At 42.6% G+C, this 24,549-nt stretch overlaps 1 protein-coding gene across 5 annotated transcripts in view; it reads right to left on the reverse strand.

Annotated features, from left to right (window-relative positions):
* ITPKA (inositol-trisphosphate 3-kinase A) overlaps nucleotides 1-24,549 on the reverse strand; it is a 43,376-nt gene that overhangs the window by 1,591 nt on the left and 17,236 nt on the right. For 2 of the 5 annotated variants that reach the window (XR_014228884.1, XR_014228885.1), the window contains 7 exons: nucleotides 16,652-16,748; nucleotides 14,281-14,494; nucleotides 12,364-12,568; nucleotides 7,589-7,690; nucleotides 6,401-6,472; nucleotides 3,081-5,511; nucleotides 393-765 (listed from right to left, as the gene is read on the reverse strand). Coding sequence is in view for 1 of the 5 variants with exons in the window: in XM_082318407.1 (XP_082174533.1) it covers nucleotides 5,308-5,511; nucleotides 6,401-6,472; nucleotides 7,589-7,690; nucleotides 12,364-12,568; nucleotides 14,281-14,494; nucleotides 16,652-16,748 (894 nt within the window). In the remaining 4 variants the exon portion in view is untranslated. Of the gene's footprint in view, nucleotides 1-392; nucleotides 766-1,055; nucleotides 5,512-6,400; nucleotides 6,473-7,588; nucleotides 7,691-12,363; nucleotides 12,569-14,280; nucleotides 14,495-16,651; nucleotides 16,749-24,549 lie in introns of those variants that run through there. The other 3 variants (XR_014228883.1, XR_014228882.1, XM_082318407.1) reach the window with 3 other exon arrangements.

The following is a 24,549-nucleotide window of genomic DNA, read 5'->3' on the forward strand; positions in this document are numbered from 1 at the left end:
ATTTATGTTGCTTCATACAACCTCATTCCTACATTTTAAAGAGGGGCCTGAATAACAAAAGATGAAATAATAATGCAAATTTCAATTTGTCTTTCTCTGCTTTCTTTTCACATTTGTTGATATTCCTCCTTCTGATTTCTTTATCTTTTCTCTCCTCAACTTAAGTGTTGTGTATCTTCATTTTCCCTTTAAAGAAATAGGATTTTTAACTGCAGACATTTAAGGTGTCCCCTTTATCAGCCCTTTTCCTGAGGTAAGGTCTCCACTGATCTGCCGCTGGGCAGGTGTGCACTCAGAAACCTTTGCGAGTCTAATGAGTTTGCAAAGTTTTGCAAAAAAAATGGCTTTTGCAAGTGTAACTTATTCCACCTCCACCACCTCCCCCTACTTACCCGAAAGAGAAGAAACCGCTGCTGCCGGGCGTACGGTTTCCCCAGTGTATTTGCATCTCTGCAGCCGTGTCAGCCTCAGACCCCCGAGCAGCAGAGCTCTGCGAGAGTTTCTCCTGTAGACATGGCCATGCTCTCTCCTCCGGGCTGCCCACCCTTTTCAATCTGACGCAGAGACCTTAGGCATGACATCACTGACATCTTCCCGTCTTGTCACATGACTTTGTCATTTAGTTGAATAGGTTTTGATTTGTCATTACCTCTGACCATGGCAGCACTTCTTGCCAACTTACCTTTCTGGGCGACCACTGTACCCAAGTAGATGACATGCCTGCTTCTATGCAATTTAAAGCTGGACAAGTGTATATTTCTATATCTGCAACACAAAATAAAGAGACACTAATGGTGGCTATTTGTTTCCCTCTCTGCTAAGTACTCTTTGCACACAGGTGGAAGGACAACTCTCTCTTGCTGGGAAGCACTGCCAGTCCTGGAGGACTGGCTGCTTGTTCCATGCTGCCACACAAGCCTGCCCCGTGGAACAGTTAACCGCCCTGCGTCTGCCAAGTGCCTTTTGATGCACAGGTTTTTGATGATACACTGTAGGCTATGAACTGAGATTTTTGAGACAGAGCTTACTTCAAAGGAAGCTTTGTGTGGATCAGGTTGTAAAGCAACGTACCTAGTGAGCTTTAGCACCAAGCTCCAATGTTAGCTTCCAGATGTCTTAGAACTGGTTTTGGTTTAGGAAATATTAGATGCTGAAGACTAAAAGCACAAGAAACACTGAAATAAATAGTTTTTGTCCCTTTCCTAAGGAAATTCTTGAAGAAAAGATTTCACAGTGGCTGTCTTTTTTCCTCCAGTCTCATTTATTTAGTAGCGTACACACTTCAGAGTAACAAACACTCAACCAATACAGTCAATGTCAAAAGTGACCATAGTCAGCATTGCATTGTAGTGTTCAGAATGGATGCACTGTGGATGATACAGGCCATTTGATCTCAGTACCTTAAGAATAACAAATCATAACAACAGCAATACAAAAACAAAAAAAAATAGCAAGAGCCCTCTGAGATACTTAAGGGTTTGGTCCAACTCCTATTGAAATCTTTCCCTATAATAAGAGCTGGATCAGATGTTAAGTGAATTTCCCCCTCTGTAAAATTAAGAGGGATTTAATTTTTACCACTTTTTGTTTAAATTTCATCCAAATTTATATTCTTGCGGGGCCCCAACACCCATCATGTTTAAACTTAGCTGATGTATCTCTTTCTTTGTGCATTTCTTTCTATATTGCACCTTCCTCCAAAGAATCTCACAGCATCTTGCAAGCAATAACGAAGGACAGCCTCACACCATTCCTGTGAGGTAAGTAGGTACTATTCCCATCTGTAAAATGGGAAAAAAACTGAAGCCTAGTTGTCCAAGGCCAAAAAACCAAGTCACTGACAAAGCTGAGGGAGAGAAGTCCTACTGCTAGATTCACACAGGAATGCAGCAGCCACAGCAATAAGCATTGCTGCATCTAACAAGTGAGTTTAAAGACCTTGGTGCCTAAGTCAGAGGTTAGCTGTTCAGCACCAAAGTGCCTCTGGGCCAGCAGATCTCACCATGCTGTGGAAACACACGTGCTCTTGGTGTCTCCGGAGTGAGGCCGTATCTCAGCAGAGGCATTAAAGAACCACATTCTGGACTTGTATGTGAACAAGTCCCTTGGTTATCACGCATCAGCTCTTCTATGTTACATGCCTGTGCAAAGGCAGCATGGTGACCCTCTGGCAAATATAAGCTTATTCAAGGCAACTTACTCCATAGCGAAAGAAGGCTATGCTGCTTCCTCACGCTAGCAAGGGGGTGTACGCAGACAGGCACTCCGGGCCACGCGCTGGGAATCGATCAAGGTATCTACCTTACCCTGGCGTAGGTTGCTCATGAGCTCCCAGCCTCCAGCCCCGCAGAGCTCCAGTGCTCGGCTGCAGTCCTACACTCACAGTTTGCTAATGAAAAGCTGCCTCCTTTTCTCCTTTCCCCTAACAGCAGCAGATGATTGTGACTTCCTCCCTTCTCGCCCCTTGGCAAGCCAAAGAGCCATGTCAAAACTAACTTGCTAGAACTATTTACCATCTAGAATGAGTTTCCAGACCAGGGTCTGCTATAGCAGACATTTTCTTTTTTCCTGACCTTTTCAACTACTGCAGAGGAATGGATCATTCTCCATGTTTTCCCCCAAGACCACATACTGCAAACCATCCAGGTGCTAGCAGCAGTTGGTTTGGTTTTTTTGTTTTTTGTTTTTTTTTTTTTTTAAGCTACTGGTACCACATTGCTTCTAGTTCTCCTTTAGAACTGGACAGTCATTCTAAAAGTTTGTCTCAAATTCTCCACTGACATTTGAGCATCAATGTTTACCCTCTAAATTCCCCTCTAGAAAATAAGTTACACTGGTGCAAAAGATTCACATATGTGTTAACAGAAAAAAGAAATTTAACTCTGAAGATTAATTAGGCAAACCACTAATGAATTCTATCACCTTAACAGTCTCATTTCTAACTTTTCTAATTTATTTTTTTTATTATGGTAGGACTGCATGCAATTGCAGTCTCATAGAAAAGGTGTTGTTATCAAAGTCCTCCCTGTGAGACCCATTTACTTCCTATTCTCCTTAAGCACTGCAAACCGATGGCTTACCTGTTGGCTGCAGGAAAGGAGGAAGACTTTTTTTTTTTTTTTTAAATCATATGAAATTCACCACAGATTAATTTGTCATCTCATAGCAGTTCAAAAGTTAGGAGGCATCTGGAACGATAATATCTGTGCTCTCTATTGAAGGCTCGCTGTCACTTAAAAAAAAAAAAGTGTAAACCCTCTGAAACAGATTCTAAGTGGAAAATTCATTAACATACTATCATGAAAATAAAACTGAGAGGGACTTTGGGAGGCCACAGAAGAAGTCTGAATTTGAAGTGAACTGCAAAAATAATTACCAGTTTCAAACAACTTCTGTTTTAAGATGAAATGTTTCCATGTGTCATTACTGCCTACAGAATACCCACTCTATGTCATCTAACTTTTAGGTCACAACTGAGCTGGAATTTTTAATACTGTCGTTTTGTTTAGAGGTGATGAAAAAGTTATTAAATCTGACTGATCTCTTAGTACAGTAGTGTGTTATCTAAAGTAACTCCTTTTAGGAGTTATTTTAGGCTGTTCAATTCTAGTTACAAATGTTATAGATATTTTGTTCCAGATCTGGACTCTACAGTCTTTTTTTGCTCATGATCACAATTATTATTGAAATAATAGCAGTTTCGCAAAGCATGGAGTCACCTTCATATATCCTAAAGTTCTCAGAATCTCTTCTGAACACGGGACACTGGCAAAAGACAGCAATTTATGACCAATGTGCGTTACCAGCTTTAGATGTTGAAAGGGGACTAACAATCGAATAGCAATATAAGTCTTGTCCTCATTTTGAAAACTGCATCATCACATTATTAATGTTAAAACCTGGAATGTGAGTGAACATGTGAATACTGATAGTAGTTATACTGCTAGTATTTAAAGAACTGTTCAAGTGACTAGAAGTAACCAACAGAGAAGGAATGTGAGGCCATTACAAGAAATCACTTCAGTCTTTCTTGATTTTAACCTAAACACTGTGAATTTTCTGTGGCTGTGCCTGGGCCACAGCAAAAGAAGAATGAATCACAGCTGGGCCTGCGATTCCAGATAGGACATGGTACATTGACATTCCTTCCCCCAGACTGCCCTGAGTTAACAGCTGATACCTCGGAGGAAGGACGCCTGAGAATTATCTCATCATTAGTGTAATCCTGTGAATGCAGAAACGTTACCTTCCTGATCGCTGCCCCAGTCTATACACTGAAGTGGCAGCATCGTGTTTGGGAACAGGAACATGGCCAAGAAATCACGTGCGTGAGGAGACAGTCAAACCATGATCTTAAGAGATCACATTGGTTGCTGGCCACTAGTGTGGGCGTGTGTGTGCACATGTATAGGGGGTTTATCTCTCAAAATAAACAAGCCTTGAAAAAAACCCTTAGTTCCCTGGTCTGTGTGCGAAAGAGTCAGAACTGCAGTTCAGCTGCAAGATGCCAAACTTGCCAAGCCAGGCACTTTTCCAACAGCCCACCCAGTCTGAAAGTCAAATGTTTTTGGAGACAATAGGCTGCTATTCTCTCCCTAGAGTATTTGTAATCTCCTGAGAGGCACGTAAAAGCAAAGGCTGTTCTTAGATAGAAGTGAATCGAGGCTAGGGTAGGGAAGAGGAGGAATTGTCAACAGCAGTTACCACATCCAGCCACTACAAACTGCTGTCTCCCTTTGCTCCAGGTTTCTTGTGATTATCACCCATTTCCACCTTGTGCACACGGTAACACAATGCAGCAGAAGTTGTTGGTCCGACCTATAGTGTACACAAGAGCAAGGCGACTTGGGATTGGGGGGGGGGGGGAAAAACCGCCACTCTTGCTGGTTTCAAAACTATGCAGTTCCCTGAAAAATTGTTATTCCTACCCTGAATCCCCACGCACTTGCTCTGGTTCACCAAGAGGTAATCTGGAGTCCCGTCTGTTTGCCAGAAATCAGAATCATTCTGGTTTACCACACAGATCTTGACTCATGCTGGTGTGACTCCTGAGTATGGATATCTTCATTCTCTGAGGACCAGGCTGAAGTCAGGCTGGTGCAATACAGACCAATCTGGAGTTATGTAGGTTCACAGAGGGCCGATGCAAAGTCATTTTGATGACTAACCGCTGGGTTCTGGATGCAGCTCCCTCTGCGCTGATGACCTCAGGAGTTCGGAGGGAGTTAAAGGTTTCCTTCTAACTGAGCGATCCCAGTAGAGCAGAAAGTTACAGAGCAGCCCTGCAAGTTTTGTGCCATTCTCAACTCATCTTTCAGTGATGCTTTCCAAGATGCCAATCAAATTGTCCAATCCCAACAAGTACCCATCCTCCCTGTTGCCTTCTTGCCAGGGGATCCTGTGATCCAATGTCTGCCCATCAGGGAGAAGGGTGGTCTTTCCAAAATCGATCAGCCACACATTGGCATTCCCACTGCCATCATGTACAAAAAGTAGTGAACTTCCAACGACCTGGAAGACAGGTTGAGATGATGTGGTTAAAAACACATCTTTAGCTCTCCCCATCACTTAACGCTTCCCATTAAGAAGATAACCTCCTCAGATGACCTTCTCACTTGTGACCCAGCAGACTTTTGGGCTACCTTGACAATTTACATGCCCATTTGCATAATCGTATCAATCAGCAATGTATAAATGGGCCCGTAGATGGGAAAAGGGACCCAGCAGACAAAGGGAAGAAAAGCAATTCTCCAGCTCACTTGGCAGCAGGTCTCAATTCGAGCAATTCAGCAAAAGCCAGTGACTACTTTCAAAGAAAGACCATGGCCCATGATTAACAAAAATGCCTCTACTGACAAGAGGCAATCAACAAGGTAAAATAAAATGTCTTCTCTCAAAATCTTGAGCTGTAACAAGCAGAACTTACAATGCTAACGATGCCTTCTCCACAGCAAAGCATACAAGAAGAACATAGAGTGGAATTACACAGTGTTTCAACATAAATCCAGTATAACTAATAAAGTCTTCATTGTCAAACTATCACTGAATGCTACTGTACCAAATGCAAGCTTCCACATTACCATTCCCCCATAAAGATTCCCACTGGAACACACCGAGATTAGAGAAACCACAGGAAACTGGTACTAATAAACCATTCCCTGCAGTGTCCTAGAGCTGTAAGTGCTAGGATGTTATAAAGATGGGAGGATTTATCATTCCTCAACTGGTTTAATCTTCTGTATCGTTGTAATGGAGGCTTTGAGGTATCTGTGTTGTTAACATCTATTAGTTTTCTTCTACTACGAACTCCTTTTACTTATACAGCAGGTTATGCTGAAGTACATCTGAACGATCAAATGAAGCCGCAATGCACTTCCACAGCATTACACTCACTGCTCACCTCATGTCGCTTGAAGAAGTCTGAGGATTCAAGAATGATATGAATTTCCTGCAGACGCTTGAGGTATTTCTTCTGAAGGAAGAGGATAAAAAAAACAAGCCGTAAACAGTTCAGTAAAGAATGAATGAAGATACTCTGTTTACAAGAGTCAATATAATGAAGAGATCATGTTAATTTTAGGCTAGAGGTCCTTCAGAACAATGGGTTCATCATTTGAAAGTCAATCTGAAAATACACTTCAATAGGCAATAGGCTTTCATAGTGAACGAACAGACGGGAGTTCCTCTGCTGCGTGTGTTACACCAAGCATACTTCTCTGTCTTGCTTTGGATGCAGTGAGAGAGCATCTGGCTGCACACTTTTTTTTTTTTTCCTTTTTAATAAAGAGGAAAAAAGTTTCAAGTAATTAAAAATCTTTCCATTCTCCACAGTGAAAAGAGAATGAAATCTTGTTAGAGAGACAAGGAGCTCCAACCATGGCGGGGAGGGGGGCGGGGGTGGATTAAAAAAAAAAAAAAAAAAAAAAAAATCAAGGCCTAATGCATAAAGCTCTCATATACGTTGTTAATGCTGCCCTGTGTTACCAAGCATGCTCCTCCTGGAGGGCTAATCTGCCTTCACAGTGGCTTCTACACTGCACCAAAACACTATGGCATCCTTTGAAGTTCCAAAGCCAAGAGATGCGTTATGCCATCTACCACGTGCCTGCTGTGCTACCCGTGAAGTAGCATGCAGGAATTGCTCTTTGAGGCGAGTCTCGCACATACACAGCCAGCCACCCATCTCGCTTCCTGCCCCCATGCTCTGGTTTTATCCTCTCCAGACTGAATTCCCAAATCACAAGTTCTCCTGCCAACACAATCCTTGCTTAGACACCGTCATCCCTCTGATGCATCTAACACTCATGGTTGAAGCTGATGGCAAGCCCTAAGTTAGCTTCACCGACGTTTTGCTAGCGTGAGGAACCTGAGGGGAACTCATGGCAAGAGCTGTCAGAACTGGTCTCAGCCAACTCCTCCTCGCAGCCCACCAAGTCCCCATGTCCACTCCGTCTGCTGAGAGGGACTGGAAGCCCAAACCATTTTCTTCCTTGAGAGTTTAATTGATCTTTCTTGTACCAGAGGACACATGGCCCTGAAGCAAGTTCATTGGGTCAAAGATCAGTGAACCTGAAGAGTTCAGACTCACCAAAATAGTTGTGTTGCCCTCAATAAATTCCACAAAAACCTGTAGAACTTGCTCCTGTGTCTTCGTAGTTTTGAAGTTTGTATTACATGTTCCATCTGCCTTCTGCACAAAAACACAAAAAGACAGAGATGATTTATACTACGCACATATCGTTCCCCTCATCAGTCAATCCTCTTGAACCATCAGCAGCCTGGCTCTTGCTCACCAGATGAAAGTGAGTGGTTGAACAGGAAGAGAGCAGATAAACCAAGCAAGAAGTGGAGAAAAGACACAAAAGCTGATTGGATAACTTTAAATGGCACTTCATTTCCTGTTGAGTGCAGTTAAAAAAAAAAAAAACAACTCATGATATTACCAGCTTGCAGGAGGGTTTTCTCACATGTCAGTACTAGCAGTGCAAAGTTCAATGGGGCAAACCACAGTGACCTCTTTGGTTGTCGTCTCATCTAGCTTGGTGTACTCAAACCCTGGCTGGGGGTGTAAGGGGGCATTTTCAAACCCAATTGTACTAGTCCTTTTTGTTTGGGTTTTTTTTTTTGGTTTTGTTTTTCAATGGGGAAATCAAAGAATTGCAGGTAAGACTCAGTTCCCAATATACCTTTGCCATTAACGTGACCCAGAAGTCACAGAATGGAAAGCTAGTTGCAGCCAGCAACGACTCTGGATCTGCAATGCTAGCAGTGGCACAAGTGCTAGCAGTGACAAAGCAGGTGTGTGAATTTTGGCAAAGGCCAGTGCGTGCGTGCTTGTATCCAACTGGGTCCTGGAGAAATTCAGAGTATTTTTGTGCTAGCGGTACGACTCGGTACAGAAGCATCCTGCTGCTGAAAAAACAAGTCTTTTTATGTGCTGGTAGTGACCAGTTTGTGCTTGTGGGGCCACAAGTAAGAGCAGTGCATGAATCGGAGCTATCTGTCAACATAGACTATATTCATATGCATTTCTCCAAGAACATCCTTGTTGCTTCAAGAGACACAAATATGAGCTTATATGACATGCATGTAAAATACAGCAATTACTGCAGTTGGTAGCTTGTATCCACTAAAAGCCTGCAAGATTATCAAACTGTATTCCTTTCCATCGTATCAGCGCAACAAAATCCTTCATTTCCATTATAAGAGTAAATCAAAATGTGTTCCCTCCCACGTGTTAAAAGTCACTGCACCAAAACTGGGTAAATTCAGCTCCAGTCTCAGCAGGTGAAACACTATTTACTCCACAGCAGAACTCGGCCCCTAGTATATACACCAAAAAAAATCTGATAATGCTGAATTTCCAGATTTATCATGCAAGAGAATGAACTGACTGAATGGCAAAGCCATGCAGTACAGCCTCCCACCTACCAGACTTTCTAGGAGCAGAATAAACAGAATTTTATTCCAAGGCTGTGGGCCAGATACAAGTGTGGCATGTCAGCCTGACGAGATGTGTAAGTTATGCAAGAGAAGTTCAGCAGGTAGGCAGTGAAAGTTAGGAGCCATCTGATCTGATGTATGATAATACTCAACAGCACATAGAAATTTGGAACTTTGTCTGATGCCTCGTACCTCTTCACTGGAGTAATGTTGGTTTAAAAATAATTCCTCCCTGTGCCCTAAATCCCAGAGCAAAGTCTGGAATAGCTGCCGTGTGTTCCCTTTTCATCCTTTTTTGTCTGGACAGACTAATTGCTTGCTTCCCTGTTGTTTAGAAACACTGTTATGATTTTGTTCCTTTGCAGTGGTTGGCAGGAAACGTAACCCCTGCCTGACTTCACTTGCTGTAACAACATCCAGATTTTGCATGGCACCATCCCTCGGGTTCTATGCCAGGTCCTTGCAACAACTCTGGATGTACCTGATGCCTAGGAGGCGCTTGCCTGACTTGCTCCTTGAAGTCGTACCTTTGTCAGGGCCTCCACATACATTCCTGCACAGCAGAGCAGTCTGTTGCACAGTGTAGCTAGTGGGCCACTTGCAGCACTTCTGATTAGATGTGACAGTGACATGGCTAGCAGGAGTGCAGGTTTGGCTGCTCCATAAAATTGTGCTACCTGTCTTAACCTGTGTGCTCTTGCTCAGATTCCTCTGCAGAATTTCCTTAAAGAGCTCTGGGTTAAGGTTGTAACCTAAACGGATTCACAAAGATTTATAAATCAAACCTGATGTCCTCCTGGAAAAATGGCTATCCCTGACCTACAGCTAAAGGAACGGTACCAAAGGAAGAAGTAACTTCCCAAACCGCACAGAGATTCAGTGACAGAATGGGAAGCCAGAACTCCCGATTCTCAGCCCCATCCCTCTCTGCTCTGCAAAACTATTAGTGTTGTAGAGGCAATGTCTGTGATGCCTGGCCTTCAGGCAGCTCCTTCCAGGGAGGAAAGCTGCATTCCGAATCTGGCAAGCACAAGCGACTGAATGTCAGGTGCCAGCTCGAAGGAAACCCAATGGTTCCAACTATTTTTGATAAGAGGGACAAATCCCGTAAGTGAACCTGGCCTGATTTCAGAGATATGGAAGCGAGGCAAGGAAAAGGGGTGGATCAACCTGAAGAGAAAAGGCACCCCACTGATGAAGGAGGAGTGGACGTGGTGAATCAGATCTCATTTATTGGAAGCTACGTCACAGAAGGGCTTCTGTGATTTCAGTTTCTTTGCTTCTGCTTCTAACTCCAGCAGCCACAGGGCAGGAATATTTGTGAATGACCAAACCCAATGTATCTGTTCAGCTAACTCCAGGAGGTATCAGTGCCCTGAGGGAGAACAACCCCTTTTTCCCATCAACCACTATCTGGCACCACTGATCCTTATAGCCTCTCCTCTCAAAATGAGGATCTCTGCAGCATGGCTTTGCTTTCCTGCAAATATACAGAACTGGATGTACAATTCAGCTACAGTGAAACAGCATAGGGAGTACTGACTAGCTGTATTGCTTGAGCAACTCCCCGTCTGTCACCATTTCTTCATGTAAAAAAATAAGAGAATAATACCTACATCCCTCATAACAGCACAGGGAGAGAGAGGAAAAGGTAATGTACTGCAGTACTCCAAAGCATTTCCATGCTTAGTAAAAGATTAAGTATTTGTGTCCTGTTTTGCACAGTTACAGCATTGTCTCAACAGAGGAAAATATCATGCAGTCTGTGTGTCATACAGCTCGTACCCACCTCTGATAACCAGCCAAACCACAAAGAACAAGGCAAGAGGTTTTACTGGAGCTCCTCTGTGCTCCCTTAGCTCAGTAACTCTCCAGGACTCAACATAAATTTGTAAGTCTTCTACACTGACCAACTATCTTTCCAAGAACATATGTAAAAGGTCTCAAGATCATCTGGGTTTCTGATTCCGCTACACAGGGCATCCAAAGACCTAAGTGGTACAGGAATAAAACAGGTATCTTGATAACATCATTAGATGGCTAAAGAGTAAGACAGGAAGTGTCTTGGCTGGACTGGAGCCAGATCATCTACCACCCAGACAGTTCCTGCATGAGAATGCCCGTGTCTAACAGCCAGGAGTGGGTGGCACAGCGTACAGGGGGCCAGCACAGCATGAGCTGGAAGCCCTAGTTCCTGCATCACAGCAGGAGAATCTGTGAATGAGGAAGGGAGAAGACAACACAGGGATGCAGAGAAGAAAGGGGTGTTTAAAGAGCCTCTGCTTGTCAGCATCACCCTCTTTTACCCCTTTCTTCTTCCTATGTGCTTGAACTACGAAACAGATGCAAAACTCATCCAGATTATAATTTACGATGTCCTAACATACCTAAATAAAATGTGTATGCTCTGAGAACATCCTGAAATCACACAGGGTAACTCTTGCTAACTTCCTCATAGCTGTTCCGTCATGGGCTTCAGGTAACAAGTACTCATCCAGGGTGCGGGTGGGTTTGGGCAGCCCTCACCATGCTCTGTGCTGCTACAGGTACACCACTGTCTACACCCAAGCAAACTAGAGCTAGCTGTGACAGGCCTAGACAAGCAGAGAGCACACTTCTGGATTCCAGCAAGTGTTAACATTCAAGTAACCGAGTCAGGTGGCTGATATTCTGAGAGAAGGTCCTAATGGGCGTCTGGGTAGGTATCCGACATTGCCATGGGGCACAACAAATATAAAGAATTAATGGGTAGGAAAGAAAATTGCCAGGGCTCTTCTGTGGCTGTAAGGTAGTATCCTAGGAATGGTATAGGGGCACAAACTTATCCATCAAGAACAGCAGATGGACTTTGTTGATGGAGAAATTTTATTTTTGGTGGTTTTGGCTTTACTCCAGCACCATCTATACCAGATATTGTCATGTACTTTAAAGGAAAAGGGGTTTCCTCAATCCCAAGAATATCTAAGCTAATGCTTTTAACATGCCTTGCAAATAAACATAACTGGAACAAAAACACTTTACTGTGATTAACTTGGAATAAATATGTATAGATCCTGGATAAAAAAAAGTAATTGCATGGCAAGAGGAGGTTATTTCTTCAATTCTGAATTCTTCCTTACAACAGTCTCATTTTCATTGTATCTACACTGTGTACCTGCCTGGGTCCTTCCTGCAATGTCTCTGTGGTTGAACCAAGTATGGGTGACGTGCATTTGATGCTTAATTTCACGGACACTACTCTGTTATAATTACTGTGGATGCTTTAAAACCACAATACACTGAACTCTGAGGTTTTAATTACTGCATCTTCACATAATCCTTTGGAAAACCTGGCTACTGATGCGCACTAGCTTTTTGGTTAATCAACAAATCAAACAAAGTTCGGTCTCCAAGAGCAGGCAGAAGTGAAACTGTTATTACCTTAATCCCTTCAATTCTGAAGCCCAGGTTGGCACTAGAGCTGATGGTTTCCCTCCACTGCATGTATCGGGGTTTGGTGACAGCATGCTGGGCATTCTCTTCAGCTGTGGGAGCAAGAGGATCCACTTCAATCATTTTCTTGTACATGTCCTTACGCAGCTTTGGTTTCTCACGGGCCTTAGTCAACTCTTCCTCCAAGTATGTCCTGCAAAAACATCACATCCCAACAAAACTGTAAGGACCCCCCCGACATTTCTTTTTACAACTTATAACCTGGCCTCAAGAAATGTCAACCAGGAAAGTGTTATCATTACCCCAGTTTTGCATATGGGGAAACTAAAGAACACGGACTAATGACTGCACAGGCATATTTAGTGAAACAGTTGCAAGAATCAGGAATTGCGTCATTCAATTCTTGTTCTAACTATACCTTTACTTAGTGTTGCATGTTACTGTTATGTCATGTCCTGCTTACAGAACAGGAGAAAGCTGAATTCCTACTGTGCCACGAAATAGAACTGTATTTTCAGAGGACAGTTAGGAGAGATCACTTACAATGAAATCAAAAGCAAACAGGGCTGCTGAAGTCTTACTGTCTTCTCTCTCTTCAAAAAAAACCCTAACATCAGTCGTGTGATTTTTTTAGGCCTCAGAAAGCAAGGAAGGTTTTACTTAATACATCAGACAGGGAAAGACAGAATCACTCTTCATATAGTAAAAATGAAAAAGTAAAGCAGATTATCTGAGCAGCTCCAAACCAGAAGAGGTAACTAAGAACAGGAAGGTGAAGAGTGGCAAACCTTCCACATTTTGCTGTCATCACTCAACCCGTTAATCTGGTAACCATTAGAAAGGTACTATCCATGTTCTCTACATTCCACTGGACTCCTAGAGCTTGTCACTTTCCACAAAGCTTGCACTTTGTCAGGGACCTGGAGTGTACTTTCTTCATCACAGTGTAATAAACCAGGCTGGTGTTTAGGAGATGCTGTCACTCATTACCAGAATGTCACCTACTTTGAATAAAATATGTACTGCTGGAAATCCTTCTCCTCTTTCTTCTGGGCATACCAGTGCTACACATTTCTACTCTGATTTAGCTGGCAATTCATTTAAGGTTCTGCATCTATTTGAAAAGGCCTGTCTGCACTCCTGTAAGTTGAATAACTCGTTTACGACAATAACTCTTGAGCACCTGAGCTGGCTCCCAAAAGATTACTATGACAGTTCATACCTCTCTCTACTGTTACTCCAGGCTCTGAACAGATTCCTTATCTATTTGTTATGCTTAGATAACATTTTTGAGGCTTTCCTCTTAATCACAGACAAGAAAAAGAAAAGAAAGTGAAAATCTGGAGAACGAGGTGATAGCATCATGGAGGTGTCAGAGCAGGGAAAAACACAGGTCAGTCCTGAGCAGATGGTCAACTCTTTTCTTTACAGAAAAGATCAATACCAGTGAAGACTCATTCAAGCGCTGGAAATGGGCTTTCATGCTGCTATTCGGTCATTCAGATTTGGAGGTGGGAATTTTACTCTTTGTGGGGTTTTTTGAATCACTGCATACACAAAGATTAAATGAACTGGCAGTGAACGAATCATGTAATTTTTCCCCATGTATTATCAGGCCACCACAGAGAAACTTTGTCTTAAATCACCCCTGAAAATAACTTGATGTGGATAATTTTTGTGGCTATAGATCAGGCAGTTTACAGAATCCCCGTACAATCAGGCAACAATGGGACATACTCTCCCCAGGTTGCCCAAGGCGATTGCCAAACCAACAACAGGTTGTCTGGACTGAATCCCAAGGCTCCAAAAATGTTACCACACTCCTCCAGACAGAGCATGACGACATCCCCCCCTTCCTTCAAATGCATTTGGGTTAGAAAGCGCTTTCTTTTTCATGTACCCCACCTTATCCCCATCTTGCAGTCCATCACACAAGGCCCTTCAAAATCAGTAAGCAAGTCATCCAGCTGAATGTAGCTCTCGCCATCTCTCTCCACCACACCATGGAAGCAAGGGACACAGGAGCGTAGTGGGTCTTTCATCAATCGCTCAAAACACTCCTTTTCATTCTCCGAGAAGCGTTTGAGAATCTTCCCACTATCAGCTGCCTTGAAACTCCCTAAAAAAGAAAAACAAACACATGCTGACAAGACTGACCCGCAAAAAAGAAAAACACCTTCCCCCACCACTCCAGCTTCATGACACCAATTAAAGATTTCCCCTGAACAGAAAAGATAACATGCTTTTCATAAAAAAATAAAACATCCAGGACAAACACAGCCGTTGGCAGTGAAAGTCCGTTTGGATACATTCCCATGTCAGAATTTATAGCTTTAAGGAGTGCAGCTGCTCCAGGCCATCCGTGTTTTTTTTTTTTTTTCCATGCTAAACTCTTTGTTAGGATATTAAACACTACTCTACTTAGTAAAATGCACAGGAAGAAGCCACGAGCCAGAATTCATTAATCCTCTGGCAGGCTGTTTTAAAGCTGCATAACGCTGCCAGTGTTGGCTTTGTCCTTAATCCTCACATAGGGTATACCTGCTGAGTGTGTACGTACCAAGGCAGTACGGTCAATCAGTGATCATTAAACAGCCACAAACAGGCTAGAAGCCAAGCACTGCCCTTTCTGTACACACATGCTGCGACTGCGCATGCGTGTACCTCCAGGTACTGCCTCTTCTCCGGAGCACTGCTAATCTGCAGGTACAGCCTGTAGTGCAATTGGTTTTTTACAACCCTGCGTCTGAATGGTATCCAGTACAAATGACAGTCTGCGTAGGCCAAGATTGGCAGTAATTAGACTCCAGCTGCGGAAGTCGCTCTCCTGTCCTGCAACCTGCCAATAACGTCTGAAGAAAGTACACATTTCATTCAGAGGTACCTTTTAATCTATGCAACATAAAACAGGCACCAAAGTAGGAGCCTCATTAATCCTGGGGCTAACGCTCAACTTTTATCACAGCAGGATCCTTCAGCGATTGCAAACTGGTTCTTCTCTGACAAATCCTAGAACCGGTACTGCCACAGCACAAGGATGAGGGTGGCGATGGCCCAGGTTTTAGTTTAGAAAGAACTTGTCATATCAGAAAAGAACAGCTGCAAAAGGACGGACTAAATGCAACCACAGAAAACTATCTAAAGCAAAGTGGAACAGTATCTCTCCTCATCAGCTGCTAGTAACCTCTTAACCCTCCTCTTCCACCCTACTACACAACCCTCCAGAAGGGTTATGCTTACACGACCAGTGCATCACTCCACACAGACCAAGCCAACCCCATACACACTGTGCTAAAAACCGCAGTAAGGCTGGGTCATCTTGGCACTCTGCGTGATACAAGTCAGCCCCACCAATGCCACTGTGCAAAATGCAGCTACTCCGTTTCTGGGACCAAATAAATTTCTCTGCACAGCTTTGAAGTGCATCATATTAGTGCATTAGCATATAAAGAGGTGGTTCAGGTACTGCATTAAAGCACGATGCAGCGTAGGTGCCTGCCCACATGTGTACTAATAAACCCCGCACTAGCACTTTAGGAACAAGGGCTGCATAGGAATTAAATGAAGCACGAGAGAAGAAAACCTGATGACGTCTCTGTGTAGTTTTTTTTGCCTTACTAGTGAAACAAAGCCTACATCAGGAGCACACTTACCAGCTTCCACAGACACAAAACTAGAACCAGCTGACTGAGATGCTTCTTGCACTCATACAGTGAACAACGACAGACTCGCAATGCAAACACCCAGTCAGCAAGTCAATTTTCACCAGATTTGTTTTCCACCCAAGGGCTTACATTCAGGTGAGAGGCTGGGGGTTGGTATAAGAAACACTGTCCTTGCCAGGGCTGAGGCACATACAGGCACAGACAGTAATCCTTCCCACTAGGGAACTAACATATTGACTACTCAGTCTGGAAAGGTGATCCCGTACCACAACCAACAGCAACAGATGGACTGGGGCTTCAACTTCCCAGTCCCTCTTGTTTCCCTCTAACGCGTATTTTACCTATATCACCTTACAGGGATGCATCGGGAGCCTGGCCCTTCCCCAGAGTCTGACCATTGCTTCCTTGCTCATCTCATTATTCAGGTGTATCACTCCCCCTTCCCTATCCCCACCACAACTGAAGGAAAGATGTTCTAGTTCACAGATGCATGTGATATTGCCCGCTTCCTTTTACCTAGAGGAAAGAAATGGAGAAACACTGAAACACTGTATTCCTTGCTGCTGCCATCCCTGCTCCAGAGACAAACACATTGAAGATATCCATCTCACCTGTATGCCCAGCCAACTGCACCCACGAGTAGCGTTTCTTGAAGGGGCTGATGACTGGTAAGTTAACCATGGTTTTAATTGTATGCCATGCCTTTTTCTGGAATACAAAGAAAAGAAATATTAAGTTGGGCAAAAGCTGAAATCCTGACATGCCACAAACCTACCACATAGCTTCACTCACATTGAATTGTTCCTCACTAATTTGTAAGTGCTCAAAGGTGGAACCACAAAACGGACACCATGATCATCATTGGAAAAATATGCACATAAAACCAAGAATGGACAAATAGTTAAATATAATGCCCTACCATCCACAAGAAAGCTGCCTGCAAGAAATAAAAAAAAAAGTGTCATACTGCACATCACAGGCCTGTTCTTAGCCACACCTGACCCCCTCTGTGTCTGAGTCATGCAGCATGCGGAAAGCAGATGCTGAACACACACTTATGCACATTTAAGTTTGCATGAGACATGAACATAAGCTGTTTGCCACTGTCAGCAATACTTCCTTTCCCAGAGAACATCAGCATCACCTCATGATTAACGGCTTTCTCCAAGTCATCAGGTGAGTCTTACTGTGACAGATGCATAGAAAATGCACCTCTAGTCAGACACGGAGGTCAACCAGGTCTCTCAGCACCCATTGACATTGTGCTGTAGGATCTACTCCAGGTCACAGATTTTCCTGCTCCCTCCCCTCTTTCCCAATCTTGTTACTTTTTAACAAAGCTGGGCATTGTTCTGGCCACCTTTGGCTGCCACACAGTGCAGCTATCTGGATACCGCTGCAGGCAGACAGGGAAACAGAACAGCTGCTCGCAAACACCAGCTGAGTGCTCTGTTGCAAAGGCAGAAAGGAAAGGAGAAAAAAAAAAAAAAAAAGTAGAAAGTGAAAAAGTCTCATGCTCTGGAACTGAAACCCAGATGGGAGAGAACCACAGCCCACTGGCATTCGTGTTACACTCTGAGGGATCCCAAAGTACTTTACAAACAAGGGCAGCAGGCTCATTTCTTCTCACTAGGACATGATACCCTGCTGAAGAAAACAAAGGAGCTGGACAATACTTGTGCATGACAATTTAGTGCTGAGAGTTTTTTGCTGAGATCAAGTATAGTCGGGGATTAGGCTGCACTTACAGAAGTGCTTATCAATGGCCTAACTGGGATTCACCAAAATCAATGGGAGGCAATGATTTCACTGAAAACGAGTTTAGGTCATTGCTCAATACCTGAAAAATCCACCTTCAAAACAAACATGTCCTCTCTAGCAGGGATATGGATCTGATGATTTAGGTGCTTAGGATACCTGATTTTTATCGTCTTCTACACTATACTTCTACAGAAATGAAAAATACAAAAAGTGAAATCACAGGCAATGATACATAGGCAAAATGTAGCTCTCCAGATCACGCTCTGACCTGGCCATCCTTCCCCAAACTTGTTCACTTATCCCACATTTCCTATAAGATATCCTCTAGCAATGTCGGTCACTGTGTGAGGGTAAAACCCCATGGTTATCTTAGAATGTATCAAGAGGATATGTGAACTCACAGATGCAAGTGATCTTTCTTTTAAGGATTTGTCTTCACAAGAAAGTCTTAAGCTACGCTGCAAATTAAATTGACATAACAATATAATCACCATACAAGCATACTTATTCTGAAATAAGATTGCTTCTTCCTAGTTAACTTATATTGGTTTTGAACGCAGTTCAAGCTGAAATGAAGTCACTCTCAGTCTGATATAAGTGCCCTATGCAGCAGTAATACTTTTGAAAACATACTGTGCCAGTGAGAGGAAGCATCCAAAGAAAATCCTGGATGTTTAAGAATCACGAAGACTCAGTTGCAGTTACTTCAACTCCACAGATGTTACTAGCTCTAGCTAAACTCCAGTTTCATAAATACCTTCTGCTGGTTTAAATGACCCTTTAATATTCTATATTATTTGGATTTCATATTTTATATTATTTGCTTTAAGTCGTTCCAAACTGCAACCTTCCAGTGCTAAACAGTGATTTGGCTCTATCACTGAGCTAGCTGGTGTTTAGTGAGGATGAAGGAGACTCTTGTACACCACTTATAAACATCCATAGCCTCCTTCTGGGGGAAAGTGCGATGTAACTATTGTTATTCAAGTAGCAAAGATAAATTACTTTTGTATAGTCTATTTGCCAGATTTAACTGATAGTAGAAGCCCTTCAGTCTACTCCACTGTTTCTATTCCAGAGGGACACAGCCCTAAGTTATTTAAAGAATAGTTGAAAGTAAACATCATTCTGAATTAAAATGACCCCTTTGAACACAACTCCTGCCAAAGATTTAGTTTTTGAAGACTCCAGCCCAATTTTCAGGGTAACACTGCTTTTTCCCCTTCCCTTAATCAGAAGTCAGCATTGCTCCATTACTCTCCCATAAAGATCCTATACTCATCATAATGTCTCACTCCTAACAAACTGTACCCTGTCTCCCAATGACTTGTAATACTGCTATATCCAGAAATGATGAGAAGCTCAGGTTTTCAAGGAAGGCACATCAACTGTCAATGCAACACCACACTGCAGTGTCTTTCCCGCCTCCTCCCTCCCACCTAGCCCTAAGAAGCCGCAGCTTTTATTTGTACTGTGGGTGTGAAGGAGAGACAATGGGCCAAATTCAGCCCCAGCTCGAGCGGACTTTGGCTGCTTAGGTTACAGCTGCCTTGGCTGAGTATGTTCAAGCTACTCATCCAATACGCAGACACTGACAACTTTTTTTTTTAAATAATCTCTTCACAAACATTTTTCCCCCTCAAGACAGGGAAAGCCTGAGGCTCAAGCTAGGAGGGAAAGGATTGCTTCCAGACCCATCCCATGGGGCATGCTGCCATCGGCAGGGGTTCAGCAGTTGCACTTTCCTCTACTGCAACTTGCAGTCTCCCAACTCACTCAACCCAGGATGCAAATTGCCAGGATGCAAACAGGGCTGCATGCTGTTGGAGCAGTGGCGTGAGTGGGAAGATGAAAACTTTGTGTGCCTGCTGTGGGAGGAATCTTTCTCACTTCTATTTCTAAAGCAAGATCTCTTCCTCTTTGTTAGCAATGGTATTACGTGCTTTTCAAATCACTGCTTTATGCTGCAATGGCAAAGAGGACTGCTACCACTGCCCATCTATATTTGCAGTCCATATCTCCTTCAGTCCCTGTTTCTTCTAGATTTCTGCTCAGTCTTCCTTGATCTTTTGCTCTGCCTGGGTTTCTCCAAGCCCTCATTTCTTTTAGATTCCCAGCCAGTGTATGCTATTCACATATATTCAGGGAAAACTCTGATACCTCTGTATCAGGATTTCCTGAATCAGGTGCCCTTGACATCACCGATGCTGTTTTATATGCCTCTTGGGATCAATACACTCAAGAGTTTTCCAATAGGAAAAAGGAAACTATTCCAAAAGGGCCAAGAGGCAAACATGAGAAATACTAACATTCTTAGATTCAGCATGTAAGTTACTCAATGTGAACTGTAACTGACACACTATGTATATCTCCCTAAGCAATAAAAGGTGTGAGATGCTAAAGGGGGGAAAAGGTAGTTTCCTGCCAATGGGTCAGCCCGTGTGATGGGCTGTGCCACTGAACTGTGTCCCTGGTAGCAAACGAACAGAAATTCAGGAGAAGAGAATGGGAGAACCAATTCCTGCAATGCAGCCACAATGCATGCAAAGGATTGTGGCTTGGTATCTGATGTTGATCTGCGTTATCTGGATTACTCTTCCGAATCACTCTTCCGAATTTGAAGCACAGCACTGAAGACAAGCATACATCCATGCAGCAGATGTGCCAGACTTGCTCTGTGTTAGCACTGGCACATGCAGACAGGATGCTGGCCAGATGAAGTATTCCCAGCCTATTCAACCCTGGATACAGGTAGCTGTTGCCATCATGCCTATCCTATTAGGAAACGGCAAAGATGAGCAGCAACCGAGAGCCACTGGGTCCCGTGAGCACAGCTTTCTCCAGGCCTTTTCTCATGATGAGAACACAACTGCATACGTAACTAGTATGCAGAAGCACAGCCATGATGATCCTGCCCAAATACACCAGTACAACTTGGCTGACGAAAACCCACTAAACTCACTGGTAGCCATTTCATCCATTTTAAGGGGTTTTGGCTCAGGCCTCACCGTCCCCAAGAATTAATCCACAGGAACTAACCAGCTTTCCTGAAACGCTCCCACCATTTCAGGACAAGGGCTCTAACATCCTAATAGCCAAGCTCACTGAACAGATTAGTGCAGGCTCCCTGAATTGGGAAGGGTTTTTTTGGTTGCTGCTGCTGCTGTTTTACAGGCAGTATGGAACAACTGAAATATCTCTCCGAGCATATGCTGAATCCCTCAGGGACAGATGAGCCACTCTGACTCCTAGGGGCAACAGAGGATAGGGACCTGAACCTTCCTCTGCTGTTCCATGCAAAAATAAATAAAATCTCTCCCTTATTTAAGGGTAAAATGTAAACAAAGATCTCAGTTCTGTGAACACCTTAAACACATGTAACTACCCTCAGACAAGCACTGACAAACAGGCAACATACCCAGGAATTTGCAGAATTGAGTCCTAAGTGAAGCAATTACAATAATTAAAAACACCAATCATATCTAAGCTAGTAAGGATCGGGGCAGGGGGGGAACACAGATAAGAAAAACCGTTTCTTCAGAAAAAAAAAAAAAAATCAGTTTTAATAATCATAGCATGTTCCTTGAAACTATAGTGAGTTAAAGAACAAAAGTACATTGAAATGTAACATAAATCAACAGGGTCCCTAAAAAAGTTCATTTTTCCATCAGCAGCAGAGTGGAGGAGTAGTTTCTTGCCTAAGCTGGTAAACTTTCATAGAAATTCTGCTAGACTATAGTAAATAATGACCCTTGAATCCTTTTTCCAGGAAGATTTCAGCAGTTTCTTTATCCAAGATCCTGTTGTCTTTTTTTGTGCACTAGTACAAAGCCTACGCAAGCCTACAGAGAGCTATTATGACAGCAAGAAACAAAAGGATAGTGAGAAATTTCTTTGTAATCTTTTTTTTTTTTCTAAAAGGCTTTAAGAAAGAGTACTTAATTGTCAGTCATCATAATCTACTGTTCTCTTGAAGTCTTTACATCATTTAGGCTAAATTCTGCCACTCTGGGACACGGGGGCTGAAATCTGATCTGTATTGCTGGTTACCACTGCCTACTCAGTGTCTCACTAACTCCTAGAAGGAACAAGGTTCCTCCAAAGGGACTTGCAAGGAGTACAGAAAACTATAATTATCAAAAAGTTACTACATGTGTTTCAAAATAATTCTATAAGAGCCACGTGCCCCAAACACAAAAGCACTGAGCAATGCCTTGCCTGACAACCTCAGCCAACGCAGCGCAAATAAGCAAGCATGTGAGAAGGTGATGGGTGTTGGCCTCTTTCCGGACACCGTAACCGTAACAATAGTGACTGGAAAAGTAACACCTGGGAACCCATCAGCCCATTAGCTGTAACTGCATTCCACGAGCATGCCCTAAGGTAACACTAAGCATTACTAAACTGGGTATCAGTTATGACTTATCCATGCACAGTATTAGTCATTCTCCAGTGGCTCACCTTTCTGCTGTGAATTTTTTTTTTCCCTTCTTCTCTTTCTTCTTCCTTCCTGGGTCACACACTAGCACCCATATTAGCCTCTAAGTGATACAACAAATCCTCATAAGGTCCATAAGATTATTCACTGAGCTGTCATAAGTATCGGTGTGAGCAGCTGGTAGGGTCTAGTCTGCAAATAGCTCTCTCAATATTTGTTCCTTCTAAACTCTTGTGTATGTTTTACAGTTTTATTATTGTTTCAGTTTTACATTTTATAGTATATACATTTACTCAACTCAATAAAATGCTTTTAAAACCCTATGAGTTGATTTTATCTACGAAACCCTTGACTGTTTTATTTACCTTAGTTTATTAAAACTAAAATAAATCAGCTTGAAAGCTAGTGTGTTTTCTTAATTCTTTATGTCATTTTACTAAATTACTTAATTCAATCTGGAAAATGAAATTAACATTCAGATTTGTTCTCCATTTTCAGTATTGTTTGTCACTTTATTTGCATTGGCTTTGACCAGACATATTGGACCTGCACATACAAAGAACTTACATTTAAGTCCAAAGCTACTAATCATATTATTTTAATGAACTAAGCCTAGCCTGAACAAAACTTTGCTTTTATCTGCCTCAATGCAGCCACTACCTGCTGTTACCATAAAAAGCTTCCATACAAAATAATTTTGAGCGGACCATAGCCAAGACAATTACTAGCCTAATTTAATTACCCTGTAATTAGATATGCTTCTCTCTGTGTGTGAATGTAATCAATAACTGCAGTAGTATAATTACAACCTATTTAAAAAAAAAACCAAAAAAAAAAACCATCACAAACACTTTAACAAAGCAGCTACTGCTTTATCAAAATCACAATATTCTACCAAGACAAGTTGTTATCAGCATAATTTCCCCCAAACAAATGGGTTTTCCACAGGTGCAGCTTCACAGCAGCCAGCTTCAAAGGTTATTAGGGATTTCATATTTTCAAGGGAGTGCAGCTCTGGGACAGCCAACTATATGGTTTCATCTCATGGAGAGATCTGGGGATTTGAGTGATGTTACATTAAAAAAAAAAACAACCTAAAAGATAGTGAGAGTTGCTGAGCAACATGGTATCTTTCCGCTTACAGTCACAGAATTTGCCTACTGAGGGATTCTGGTTTTGAGTTCTTTCAGTTTGAGACTTAGTGTAGTTGTCTTTGCAGATCGGAAAGAGGCAAGCAGTTGACTTGGTCAGATCCAGATCCTGGAACAGCAGACATTTTTATGCCCAATATAAGCAAATTACAATTATCCTTGGTTTTTCTTCTAATAATCTATACATATATATATATATACACACACACATGCATGCACACTTTTAAAATATCTAAAGCAGCTAGTAAAAGTTTTTCATTGTCATTGATCAAAATTCCATGACTATTTTTTTTAGTTGTCCAGACTATAACAACTCCTAGGGTTGGGATCATTTGGTATTTGAAGCTCAAACCTAACAAGGCATCGTACTGCAGTGGAGAAAGTGAGGCACACATGTCATTTTTGCTTCCCTACGCAGAGCCTTTGTGGGTATTGAAGTTGTATTTCTCCCAACAAATAAGGCAATGTCCAAGACTTGCCCATAGCTAAAACAAGAATACCCCAAATAACAAAACAAAACAAAAAAAATCCCTGAATTTGTCATATAAGGCACTTACTTCATACTTTCAGCAGCCTGTTTCTGTGCTTTTGCCCCTTATTAAAGGTTTCTGGAATCCTCAAACTGAGGAGATTCTTTCTGCCAAGTCTACTACCCACTTGGCTGAATCAGACATGAATCACAAATCGAGACAAAGATCTCAATGGGTGGGAGGTGAAAGAGCAAGTCAACAAGAAGACTGCTCCCCAAGCAAGCTCCGAGTATGTGAGCAAACACTCACACAAACCTTTATAAGTTTCTGAGCACAACACTTGATTCAGCTCCCAGGATAGGGTGAGGCTCTTGTAGCAACTGACTTAGCCCCGTTACTACCACATTTCATCTTCTCTTGTCACTGGGCAGTAAACAGGTTCCTGATGCGCACAAACAGTAGTCCGCACACTAGTGATTGGTGATTGCTAGACAAAAAGGTATTTAGGGCCAGAATCAAAATGTTGCTCTATGATAACTTACATCAATGGATAGGACAGCCCAGTCTTGAGATCTGAGCACCTGCTTTAAAAAGTCTGTGCCTGATATACAACAGCATCATTCTTCAGACTGTCAGAGGTGCTATGCCAGCCAACATCAACTGATAATTCATCCAAATCACTGCAACTG

Source organism: Platalea leucorodia (genome assembly GCF_965183815.1).
Source record: "Platalea leucorodia genome assembly, chromosome: 7".
Taxonomy (NCBI): Eukaryota; Metazoa; Chordata; class Aves; order Pelecaniformes; family Threskiornithidae; genus Platalea; species Platalea leucorodia.